Below are 13,584 nucleotides of genomic sequence, written 5' to 3'. Positions count from 1 at the left end.
GTTGCTAATCTTTGGCAATTACACAAATTTAATTATATGAATATAATCAGTTAATATTATATCCTCCTAATTCAAAAAATGAGACTCTCAGAAAATAACAATAACAAAAACTGGATAAACTCAGGAGATCAGGCAGCATCTTCAGACAGAAATAAAGCTAATATTTTAGGTCGAGACCATTCATCCAGAACTGAAGAGAAATAGAAAATGTAAGGGTTTACAAGCCAGTGGAGAAGGAGTGGGCTGGATGAACAAACCATATGTTACATGGTGATTGTTTTTGTTCTCACAGAAAATACATTTTAGAAACAAAGTCAGCATGTTCTAAAATGTTTTGAGGTTTTTTAAAGCTCTATTTCAACACTGCACGAAGCGTGTACTGCTAGATATTTCGTTTGCTTTAGCTGTACCCATATAGTTAAGTGAGGTATCTCATCAGACTCCTGGCTTGTGTTTTATAGAAGGTGTAAGGGCTTTGGGGAATCAGGTGGTGACTGACTTTGCACAAAATTTGCAGTCTTGTACCTGTTCTTGTGTACCTTACTTATGTGGCCAGTCAAGTTTTTAGTCAATGGTAACTTCTTGAACGTAGTGGAATTCAACACTGGTAAAGTCATTGACCATTAAGGATAGTGAAATAGATTTTCTCTCTCTCTCTCATATATATAAAAGAATACAAAATGCTGAAAGTACCCAACAAGTCTGAGAAAGATTGAAATGCACCTTTCAGGTCAGTGACTTCTCATCGGAACAATGTTTTAGCCCAAATACATGATATTAGTGGGACCAATGCACTCCTAATCAAAATACTTCAAACAGGATGAGAAAAATTTTGATTGAAAAAGACCACCTCCACTCTGCAGCAACTGAAAAATCAATAATCCAACTAGAATCAAGTTCTGAGTCAAGTCCACAGTGAAGCAGTGGTATTCCATGGAAGAAGTAACTGGCGATAGTGAAGGAAGTCAGCAAGATGCAAAACTTTGAGGGAACCTCAGGTGATGTTATATCTGCTTCTGATATCCTTCTAGGCGGTAGAGATAGTGGATTTAGAAGGTATTATCAAAGCAGCCTTGGCGACTTATTACAGTGCATCCTGTAGATGGCATACACTGCTGCCAATGTGCATTGTCCGTGCAGAACATCAAAGATGGCTCAGACTCCAAACAAGCAAGCTACTTTATCCTGGATGGTGCTTAGCTTTGAGCAATTCTGAAAAGCATTTCATTACACTCCTGAATTTTTCCTTGTTGTAAATAGTAAACTTTTACTTGGGAAGTCAGATTAGGAGGCAAGAGCTGAAAATGTGTTGCTGGAAAGGCGCAGCAGGTCAGGCAGCATCCAAGGAGCAGGAGAATCGATTTTTCGGACATGAGCCCTTCTTCAGGAATGAGGAAAGTGTGTCCAACAGGCTAAGATAAAAGGTAGAGAGGAGGGACTTGGGGGAGCGGCGTTGGAAAGATTAGGAGGCAAGTCACTGGCCTATTCATGTAGCTACAGGTTTTAGACGACTAGTCCAATTAAGTTTCTCATCACTAGTAACCCTCAGGATGGTGGGAGATTGACCAATGAATGTAAAAAGGAGATGGCTAGATTCTCTCCTTTAAGAAATAATCATTTCCTGGTAGTTATGACGTGCAAACGTAACTTGCTGAGCCTCTCCACAACAAGTTCCAGTAACCTGGATTTACCTAAAATAAACTTCTCCATCACAAAGTGCTGCCAACCGACTGTCACTCCACCAGCTGCTTCATCATCTGACAGACCTTTTCAAAGTTTCTACCAGCTGAAGGCAACCCCACCCATGAAAGGCGCTGGGATTTGTAGTTCTTTCTGCTCCACCGGCCGTTGCTGCTGGCTCCGGAGGTGAGGGTAGGGAACTACAAATCCCGACATGCCCCGTCGCACCGTTACCAGGGCAAAGGCAAACATGGCGGAGGAGCAGCAGCAGCCAGCGGCAGTAGCCGCGGTGCCGGAGAGTAAATCTCCTCCTCCGCTGCTCGTGAGGTCCTCGAGTGTCAGTCTCTTCAGTGACTGCGTCCAGCAAGGGGTCCAGCAGCTACTGCCGCTCAAGTTCGACAAGAACATCAAGCAGGCCTTTTACAACACGGGAGCGTTGATATTCGTAGCTATCTCGTGCGGTGCCGCCGTGCTCGTTTACTTTATCCTGGAGGCGTTCCTGCGGCCGCTGTTGTGGGCTGTGCTCTGTGGCACCTTCCTGCATCCTTTCAAGACTACCCTGACTAATCTGGTGAGGAAATGGCTGGGCGGCCTCCAGGAGTCCGGCACGCCCATCGTCTTGGCCACCCTCATGTTGCCCATTTCGTTCATCAATCACGGCGTTGAAATGCTGGGTAACCAGGTGCTGCTGAAACGCAGAGTGCTGCTGGTGTTGGCCATGGGCGTGCCCGTCCTCTACCTCCTGTACTGCTTCAGCACCTGGGTGGGACTGCAGCTCTTACTCACTCACACAGGGCAGTTCATCTCCTTTGCGCTCGAGTATTTGAACACGTTGTGGGTAGGTTGAAAACGCTTTTTAGCAATACTTATGAATAATCGTAGTATGTAAATTAATGCAAGTTGTTGCATTCAAGCTGCCACCTGGGATAATGAGGACTCGTATTCATGAATTGTCATCCGTGAACAGTGTTCGCAAGGATTTGAGTCCCGGAGCTTTGTTTCACTGAACAAAAACATACCTCAAAGAACTGTGCATGCTGGAAATCAGTAACAAAAACAGAAATTGCTGGAAAAAATTAGGTCTGGCAGTATCTCATAAAGTGAGACAGTACAGAACGGACCGTTTGGTCCAAATCATCAGCCTCCACCACATCCTCTGGCAGCTCATTCCATACACGTACCACACTCTGCGTGAAAAAGTTGCCCCTTAGGCCTCTTTTATATCTTTCCCAACTCACCCAAAACCTATGCCATCTAGTTCTGGACTCCTTGGCCCCAGGGAAATGACTTTGCCTATTTATCCTATCCATGCCCCTCATAATTTTGTAAACCTCTATAAAGTCACCCCTCCGCCTCCAACACTCCAGGGAAAACAGCCCCAGCCTGTTCAACCCCTCCCTGTAGCTCAGATCCTCCAACCCTGGCAACACCCTTGTAAATCTTTTCTGAATCCTTTCAAGTTTCACAACATCTTTCCGATAGGAAGGAGACCAGAATTGCATACAATATTCACAACAATGGCCTAACCAATGTCCTGTACAGCTGCAACATGACCTCCCAACTCCTGTACTCAATATTCTGACCAATAAAGGAAAGCATACCAAACGCCACCTTCACTATCCTATCTACCTGCAACTCCACTTTCAAGAAGCTATGAACCTGCACTCCAAAGTCCCTTTGTTCAGCAACACCCCCTAGGACCTTACCATTAAGTGTAAAAGTTGTGGTACAATTGCAATTTAAGAAGCATAGGAAGAGGTTGGAGGGATATGGGCCGGGTGCTGGCAGGTGGGACTCAATTGGGATGGGGTATCTGGTCGGCGTGGACAGGTTGGACCGAAGGGTCTGTTTCCATGCTGTACATCTCTATGACTCTATAAGTTCAGAAAAGGGGAAATAAAAGGAAGATGGCAAAGAATTTTGTAGACCGTTTCAAAAAGTAAAACCTAGATGGTTAAAAGCTCTGTTTTTCAATGCTGAACACTGGGTTTGAGCGTTTTGAGGGGACTGAATGCAGTAATGATGCAGAGGACATTAAACAAAAACATGGGCTAGCAGTTGATAGTGTCTCTTCAAGGCTTTGCAGAATTCCTCAGATTTTACTGCACTAATGGACCTTTGATGCTCTACAGGTTGTGGAGAGAGGTAGCATTCGAGTTTCAGGTTCAGTGACCCTTTTTCAGAACATTCTGTTTTTGTTTCTGGAGCTTTGTTTAGTTTTAGGTTCAATTTCATGTGAAATTAGCCCTCAAAAGTTGTTTTTGTGTGATTTGAAAGAGCTTATGAATCGCTAATTGAGATGCTTATTTCTTTAGCTTCCTGAAGTGGTTAGAGAAATTGTGACCACTAAACTCTGTGGAGAGATTGATGTGATGTATGCCATTGGCTAGGACTCTCAGCCATACTCTTATTTGGTCCATCTTTACCTTCCACTTGTGGAACAGATGGCTCCATCGTATCCACGTTGTGCAGATTTGATAACATGCAGTCTAGTGTTTTTTGGTTGGTGCCTGGTCTGGAATTGTTTCAGTATGTTCAGGATGCCTATGAGAATTCAATTTGTTTTCTACAGCGCTAAGTCACATCAGTACCGCCATGTTATCAGCAGAGATAAATCTCGAGAATTTGATGCCAGGCATGTTCACCCTTTGAATATTGAGAAAGGTCTACATGAGCATCTACCCCTGTAAGAGATGATTTTTACTGCTACAATTCAGCAGGTCTCCTCAAGACAAATGTGGGATTCGTGGTTGTTCATTATGATGTTGATAACCAGAGTTTTACGGCATGATAGATAGTTTAAAACTTCTGAAGTGGGTTGTCAAGCTGGAATATGTAAGATGATGACAAGGTTACGAAGATAACACCATTCATCAGCTACTCATGGAACCTTGGCTCAAATTTGGAGTAATTGCAAAGACCTGGTCATTGTTCACAGGGCAATTTCTAAAGTCACTTCTGTTCACCTTAAGGATAAGCGGTTCAACCACATTGTAAGATCATAAGAAATAGGAATAGGAGCAGACTGTTCAGCCCTTCAAGCCTGCTCCGCCATTTGATTGGATAACTATTTCAACATTCCAGACTTCAACTTTCCTGCCCTTTGCTCATAGCCCTTGACTCCCACACTAATCAAGAATCTATCTATCTCAGCCTTAATTATACACAAGGACTCTGTTGCCACATATGTCTATGGCAAGAAGTTCCAAATACACTCAACTTTCTGAATGAAGAAATTCCTGCTTATCTCAGTCTTCAACTTGGCACCAGTTTATTCTGAGGCTATTCTCTCAGCTTCTTGACCCTCCAATGAGGGGAAACATTCTCTCAGCATTTACCCTGTCAAGCCCCTTAAGAATTCTATATGTCTCAATAACCTCTCATTCTTCTAAACCTAAATGAGTAGAGTCCTAAGCTGTTTAACCTTTGCTCTTAAGACAATCCCTCCATACCACAGATCAACCTAGTGATTCTTCTTTGAATTGCTGTAGATAGAGGGTGATGGAGTAGTGACATTTGGGACTGTGGACTGGTTTTCCTAGCTATGGCGTACAGACATCTTTTAGAATAGCACTAAATGTCTGGGATTATCCCAGAATCCAGGTTGTCGTAGCTGAGTTTAACATTCTTCATCCATCCATTTAGACTCTGGTTTTTGTGAAAGTTTTGGTAGCTGTCATAGATCCCAGGGGCTAGACTTGGTGAATTGATGACAAAAGCACTTGTCAATTAATACCATCCAGAACAGAGTGGAACATATTGGGACATTTCAGTCTGATAAGCATGAAAGCTGCAAACACATCTCTGGTGAGTAAGTGGCATAGTGTATTCTCTAGGGTAGATACATCATTCTTGTTGAAAAGTAGTTGATCTGATTAGATTACATTTTTAAGAAATGTGAACACCTATAACTGTTGACCTAACCTTCATTCACGGAACATGTAGCGCCAGTCAAATACATATTTTCACTTTTACTCAGAGTTCAGATCTCTCAGTCCAAACTTTACTCAATATTTTCCTATTGCCTCACTACATAGACTTTTTTTGTGTAAATTAACACTATTTCTTTAAATATATAGCAGGAGGATTTGGTAGGAAGAATATTTGCAGATTCTGTTGTAAATCTTGCTGTCTTTTTACAGCCCTGCTTTTGTGCTGCATCTTTTTTTGTTGCTTTGGGACTCTGAATTTAGGGAGATATGGATGAACAATAATGTTGATTTAATGCCATATTTTAGGCATGACTTCTCTTTACTATTGTCTTATGACGAAAAATGCTTTCCTTACCAGTTGTCTGTTTTTGTTTTTACATTGCGAGGAGCTTTCTCAATAACCAGTGTCTCTAAGATGTCACAGGCCTTTTGAGATGCAATACTCTAATACTAGGTAGTTTGTTTAATTATTTTGCTATGATTTGCTAAGAATCACTGGAAGAAATAATACCCCAAGCAATTTTTACATAAGTAGTATGTAGCTGCTTCATCTGCAGTAGAATCCAATGAAGAAAAAGGTTTTAATCATGAATATTTTATAGACTATGGAACAAAACTCTTTTTCTGAGAGTAAAGGAATCTACATTTGGTATGGAAGCCTAAATGCTAAGAGGGTTTACTTCAACAAATGCAAAGGATGACAAATATTGGTTTTGAACCATACTTTTAAAAAACAGTTTAGGCTAATTAAAAAGAATGTTGAAGAAGTAAAGCCACAATAGGAGTAGAGAGATGAATTGTTAGTAGAACAATCAAATGTCATTTTTCATTCTGCGTAAAATAGAGGGCATATTGCTCAAAACTCACATCAATACCATATGTTTAAAGTAGTACATTGTAATCTATCTGTATTGGAATTTTTTTTAGCTCTTTTTGGTAGCTAATTGAATCAGTTGCATGTGTATCAGTCATTTTGTGGAGTATACTGCAAAGCAAGTTCAAAAGCAAACTGGTATTTGTATAGAATCTTGAACATTGCAAAGCATCCTGAGGCATTTCATAAACATGATTTTTTTTGGGAAAACTTGCATTTATATAATGCCTTTCACAACCATGGGGATGTTTGTGTTTTACAGACTGAAAAGTTATTTTTCAATGTGTTGTCACTATTGTAATATAGAAAAAGTGGCAGACAATATTACCAGTAAGTTGTCACAAAGGTCAATATTACAAGATAATCTACATTAGTGTTGTTAATTGAAGGATAAATATAATCTTATTATTTTAAGGCAGATATCCCAACCCAGTCTAGTCCCACCTGCTAGCACCCAGCCCATATCCCTCCAAACCCTTTCTATTCATATACCCATCCAGATGCCTCTTTAACAGTACTTTCAGTTAATAGTTTCCAGGTTTAATATTTTAAAGAAAGCTTATTTTATGATGGAAGATTTAACCAATGCTCAGTTGGTAGTACTTGCAATGTGTTTAATCAATAGGTATCCTTTAAGCCTGAAACACTCAATATGGCAGTTTTTAAAAAGAAATTGTACCAAAGCATCCCTCTATTGTTTGCAGGAGTTTGAGTTCCTTCACTTAGAGTCATAGAGATGTACAGCATGGAAACAGACCCTTCGGTCCAACCCATCCTTGCCAACCAGATATCCCAACCCAATCTAGTCCCACCTGCGAGCACCCAGCCCATATCCCTCCAGACGCTTTCTATTCATATACCCATCCAGATGCCTCTTAAATGTTGTAATTGTACCAGCCTCCACCATCACTTCTTCTGGCATCTCATTCCATACACGTACCACCCTCTGTGTTAAAAAGTTGCCCCGTAGGTCTCTTTATAGCTTTTCCGCTCTCACCCCGATCCCAGGGAAAAGACTTTGTCTATTTACCCTATCCATGCCCCCCATAATTTTGTAAACCTCTATAAGTCGCCCCTCAGCCTCTGACGCTCGAGGGAAAACAACCCTAGCCTGTTCAGCCTCTCCCTATAGCTCAAATCCTCCAACCCTGGCAACATCCTTGTAAATCTTTTCTGAACCCTTTCAAGCTTCACAAGATCTTTCCGATAGGAAGGAGACCAGAATTGCACGCAATATTCCAACATGACCTAACCAATGTCCTGTACAGCCGCAACATGCCCTCCCAACTCCTGTACTCCATACTTTGACCAATAAAGGAAAGCATACCAAACACCACCTTCACTGTCCTATCTATCTGTGACTCCACTTTCAAGGAACTGTGAACTTGCACTCTAAGGTCTCTTTGTTCAGCAACACTCCCTAGGACCTTACCATTAAGTGTATAAGTCCTGCTAAGACTTGCTTTCCTAAAATGCACCACCTCGCATTTATCTGAATTAAACTGGCCCATCTGGTCAAGATCCTGTTGTAGTCTGAGATAACCCTCCTTGCTGTCCACTACCCTTCCAATTTTGGTGTCATCTGCAGACTTACTAACTGTACCTCTTCTGCTCACATCCAAATCATTTATGTAAATGACAAAAAGTAGAGGACCTAGCACCAATCCTTGTAGCACTCCACTGGTCACAGGCCTCCAGTCTGAAAAACAACCCTCCAACAGCACCCTCTGTCTTCTACCTTTGAGCTAGTTCCACAAAAGACTCCTGCACTAGCTGCCTACCTCTCTTACCTTTCCTGCAGTTAACCCATCTATGTGACTATATCTGAGACTTCCACCCCCCCCCCTTTCTATAACTGCCATCCATCACATGCTGTTGCAAATTCCTCATTGCTTCTAACTGTGTCTCCAACCAATCCGTTCGATCTGATAAGATTCGCAGCCAGCAGCATTTATGGCAGATATAATCCGCAATAGCCCCTTAAACTCTCTTTAAACTCCCACATCTGACAAGAAGTACATATCGCTCTATTAAAGGCCATTTTTGCTCCTTTACAATCTACAGACCCAGAAAATAACACTGTCTTATTCCTCTACAAACACTGCCCCAGGTTAAATTAATAGTTATGGCTTATATTTTAAGTTTAATCAAGAGACATATCTCCAAAAACATATTCCCAAGAAAGAACCTACTCTACTCACTACTGCAGATTCTCTGTAGGCTACACTTAAAACAACAGTTAACTTATCAAAGTCTGTGCTGTGAACTTCACCCAACAGTTCCTCCAAGATCAGTTGTGAATTTCACTGTTTAGTAACTTTCCCAGGTGCACTCCGATGTCCAGCGATACATGAATTCAAAAAGCAAAGGCAGTAACTGTGCAGGTTCTCGCTCCCTCTCGCTTGCAATTACCTCATCATGTGCTTCCTTTGTCTGTTTTTCTCCCTTTTAAAACTGCTGTTGTTTTGACATTTTTCCCAAAGTTTCAAAACAACGCAACAGTATATAAAACAGTAATTACTGCTCCTGAAATTCGAGGAAATCACCTCAAGCACGTAAAATACCTCAAAAAAGGAGCAGCTGTTACAGCCAGAAATGTTTCCTGTCCTCCATCTTGGATTACCCAGAATCCTTTCTGGAACCAAACCGAGGAACTAGATTTCAGGAATTCATTTTGATTATCTTTGGCATTCCACTATTCTCCAAGCTATGTGATTTCTTGAGATCTTTCCATGAGCAGTCAGTTAAGTGACCCTCTAACTCTTTGAATATCTAAGGATTATGTGCACCTCTTCCTGTTTCTGAAAAACTTAGTCTGATTTACAAAACTAATCATGAAATTCAAATGCCTGCTTCTGTGAGAACAAAGAATACAAAGCATAGAAGCAAGAGTAGACTATGTGCCCTGTCCCTTCCTTTGCCTTTCAGTACAATCGAGGATTATCTTGGGCTTCTATTCCACTTTCCACCCTACCCTTATATCCCATTTAAAATAAAGAGGATGAATTCATCATGCAGATATATACATATAAACAGGTGTGATATAGTTGGGATTATTGAGACATGGTTGCAGAGTGACCAGGCTAGGATCTGAACATCCAGGAGAGATTTCTGTATTTAGGAAGGACAGACAAAAAGGATAAGGCAGTGGAGTTTCATTACTGATTCATGAGCATGTAAACATAAGATAGGAGCAGGAGGAAGCCATTCAGCCCTTAAAGCCTGTTCCACCATACATCGCCATCATGGCTGATCATCCAACTCAATAGCCTAATCCTACTTTCTCCCCATAACCTTTGTTCCCCTTCACCCCAATTGTTATATCTAGTCACGTCTTTAATATATTCAATGTTTTGACATCAACTACTTCCTGTGGTAATGAATTCCACAACTACACAACTGTTTGGGTGAAGAAATGACTCTTCATCTCTGTCCTAAACGGTCTACCCTGAATCCTCAGACAGTGACTCTTGGTTCTGGACGCACCCACTATTAGGAACATCCTTCCTGCACTTCCCCTGTCCAGTCCTGTTAGAATTTTATAAGTCTCTGATTCCCCCCCCCTCATTTGTCTGAACTCTAGCAAAAACAATCCTAACCTAGTCAATCTCTCCTCATGCATCTGTCCCGCCATCCTCAGGATCAACCTGATAAGCCTTCGCTGTACTCCCTCGAGAGCAAGGCATTCTTCCTCAGAAGAGGGGATCAAAACTGCACACAATATTCTCAGTGTGACCTCACCAAATCCCTGTATAACTGCGACACATCCTTGCTCCTGTACTCAACCTCTTGCAATGAAGACCAAAACACAATAGAGGCAATATATTAGCTCAGAAAATTTAGAATCTGTGTGAGTAGAAGTGAGAAATGCCAGGGGGCAAACGTATTTGTGGATGTGGTCTAAAGACCATCAAAGTGTAGTGGTAAGATTGGAAGTGGCATTAAACAGAAAATCAGATGTATGTGGTAAAGGAACATCTGTAATTATAGATTACTTTAATTTGCATATGGGTGAATCAAATTAGTCGCAATACCACAGAGCAGGAATTCCTGGAGTGTATACAGATCGTTTTCTGGGCCAATACACTGAGAAACAAAATGGAAAATAGACCATTTTAGACTGGGTAGTTTACAATGAGAAAGGAATAATGTTGTGAGAGATCCATTGGGTGAATGAGTGACCATAATATGATAGAATTCATCACTAAATTGGGGAATGAGGTAGTTGATTCTGAGATTACGGTCCTGAATCCCACTACAGGAAACTACCATGACATGAGGTGTGAGTTAGTTATGATGGATTGGGAAATCTTACGAAAAAGAATGACAGTGGATAGGCAATGACAAATGTTCAAAGAGTGAATGGGTGATCTATAAAAATCGTTTATTCCTATCTGGCACAAGATTGCAAAGAAAACCATGGCCAAATCATTGGTTTAGGAGGGAAGTTAGAGCTAGTATTAAATGCAAAAAAAAACTCATCCATATTCTTTACTTGAGGATTTGGAACCATTTGACAGTCAGCAAAGGAGGACCAGGGAACATAAGAATTGACTAGAAAAAATTTCTGCACTTATGTAATGCTTATTAAGATGTTGAAAACTAATATAGGTCCCTTTACCGTTAAAAACAAGGCAAGTTGTTATGGGAACAAAGAAATGGCTGGGGAACTAAATGTATACTCTGTTTCTGTCTTCACAAAGAAAGAGAGAAACATTGTACCAGAAATAATGGGGAACCCAGGAGTTTAAAGGAGAACTGAAGCAATTCTGAGTAGAAAAATGGTGTTCGAGAAATTGTTGCGATTGAAGGCTAATAAATCCACAAGGTCTGTTCTACAGTTCAAATACTTAAAGAAGTGGCCCTAGAAATAGTGTTTGTATTGATCATCTTCCAAGATTCTATAGACCCTGGAACAGTTCCTACAGGTTGGAGGGTAACTAATGTAACCCCAATGTTTACAAAGCAAGATAGAATGAAAACCAGTGAGTCTGATGTCAGTATTGGGAAGATGCTAAAGTCCATTATCGGGGATTTCAAAGCAGAAAACAGTGGTAGAATCAGACATAGTCAACATGGATTTATAAAATGGAAGTCATGCTTGATACATCCTTGAAAAAAATCCAATAGTTTGAACAAGTAGAATTGATGGAGCCAATGGCTGTCGTTTATTTGGACTTTCAAAAGGCTTTTGACAAAGTCCGACATAAAAGATTATTGTGTAAAATTCAAGCACGCAGGATTTTGCTCAGTGTATTGAGATGGATAGAAACTTTGTTAGATGGGAAATGGAGTAGGAATAAATAGGTCTTTTACTGAATAGCAGGCAGTAAGTAGTGGGGTACCACAGAGATTGGTTCTAGGATCCCAGTTATTCACAGTATATGTTAATGATTTAAGTGAGTGAGATATTCCATTAGTTCAGTCTTGCATATGGCACAAAGCAGGGTGGAACAGGGAGCTGCAAAGTGGATTCAGAGATATTGTAGTGTGATTTGGACTGGCTGAGTGAGTAGGCAAATGCATGGCAGATGCAATATTAGGTGAATAAATGAGGTTATTCATTTTTTGGTAGTGAAAATAGGAAGGCAGATTATTATTTGACGTAAATTGAGAGAGGGGCATGTTAAATGAGACCTGGGTGTCCTTGTGCAGCAGTTGCTGTAAGTTTGTGTTCAGATGCAGCAGACAGTAAAGGAGGCAAACTGTATGTTATTTTTCATAGCATAGGGATTCAAGTACAAGAACTGGGATGTCTTGTTGCAGTGATACAGGGCCTGGGTAGGACCACACCTGGAGGATTGTGTGCAGTTTTGGTTATCTCCTCCAAGGAGGGATGCTGTTGCTATTAGAGGGAGTGCAGTGAATGTTTACCAAATTTTTCTGGGATGGCAGCATTGACGTATGAGGAGAGATTGAGTTTGTTAGGATTGTATTCCCTGGAGTTTAGAAGAATGTGCGGGGTGGGGGGGATCTCATCGAAACATATAAGATTCTAACAGCACTGGACAGGTCAGATGAAGGAAAGATGTTCCTGATGGTGGGAGAATGCAGAACCAGTGGTCAAGTTGAAAATTTGAAATGAGTGATTTGAGAAATTTCTTCACCCTGAGAATGGTGAGTCTTTGGAATTCACAACCACAGAAAGATATTGAGGCCGAACCATTTTGTTTTTGAGGTGATAGATGCAACTGCTGTGGCTAAAAGGATCGAGGGATATGGGAGGAAAGGTGGGATTAGGGTAGAAAGCTCGACGATCATCCGCAATCATGCTGAATGGCAGGGCAGGCTCGAGGAGTTAAATGGCTTACTCCTTTGATTTTTGTGTTTCTACTTTTGTTCCTGAACAATAACACGACCTTGCTTGACCCATGTTTGCATTTGTATTGGATCAGGGATGTGAGGATCACAGCCAGTGTGTTGTGTGGCTGATGGAGTCAACATTCTTCTTTTTGTTTACATTTCCAGAATAAGGTCCATCTGCTATCTTGTTCTTTGAGCTAGTGTTATCCTGCCTGTCATGTCAATGAGGGTCATTGTGTTATAGATTCCAAATCCCATTTTGATGGGTGGTAGGTGTGTATGTGTTTTAATGTGGGGAGACAGATCCAATTCTTTGTCCAATGGCAAGGATAGACATGAATCAAGACCAGGCTCCACTGTATGGAGGGACGAGCTGACACTAATTGATGCCCCAACCATCTCCAAAATATTCCCAGGAGCCTACAGTCACTGCTTGCCTGAGGGTCGTCATTGAAACTGTTAGGGTGTTCCATGTCAATGTAGCAAAGACTGACTGACTGACACAGAAGGCTGAATGCAGGTAACAACTGTGTGAAGAGAGGTGGAGTTAGTTAAATCAGCAGAGGTAGAGAGACCGTTTCAGTGAAAAACACTATATGATGCATCCTTCCATGGCAGTATCTTTTCACAATCCACTTAGGGACTACAATGTTTTGAAGAGAAATGGAATAATTAACAGAATTAAACAATGAGACATTGCTTTCTTTAAACAAAATATATATCTAATAATATAGAGAACAAATTGAACAAAGTAAACTTGTGTCCTTTAAAGAAGGATATCTGCCATTCTCACAT

General features: G+C 41.0%; 1 protein-coding gene across 3 annotated transcripts in view; it reads left to right on the top strand.

The window, feature by feature from the left end:
* The first annotated feature begins 1,923 nt into the window (after positions 1-1,923).
* The window catches only part of tmem245 (transmembrane protein 245), a 119,132-nt gene continuing 107,471 nt past the window's right edge, over positions 1,924-13,584 (top strand). For all 3 annotated transcript variants that reach the window (XM_060824824.1, XM_060824822.1, XM_060824823.1), the window contains exon 1: positions 1,924-2,518. In XM_060824824.1, coding sequence (XP_060680807.1) covers positions 1,931-2,518 — 588 coding nt within the window. In that variant the 5' untranslated portion in view covers positions 1,924-1,930. The remainder of the gene's footprint in view (positions 2,519-13,584) is intronic.

Source organism: Hemiscyllium ocellatum, chromosome 5 (genome assembly GCF_020745735.1).
Source record: "Hemiscyllium ocellatum isolate sHemOce1 chromosome 5, sHemOce1.pat.X.cur, whole genome shotgun sequence".
Taxonomy (NCBI): Eukaryota; Metazoa; Chordata; class Chondrichthyes; order Orectolobiformes; family Hemiscylliidae; genus Hemiscyllium; species Hemiscyllium ocellatum.
Note: the sequence above shows the minus strand (reverse complement) of the source record. Positions and strands in the feature narration are given on the sequence as shown.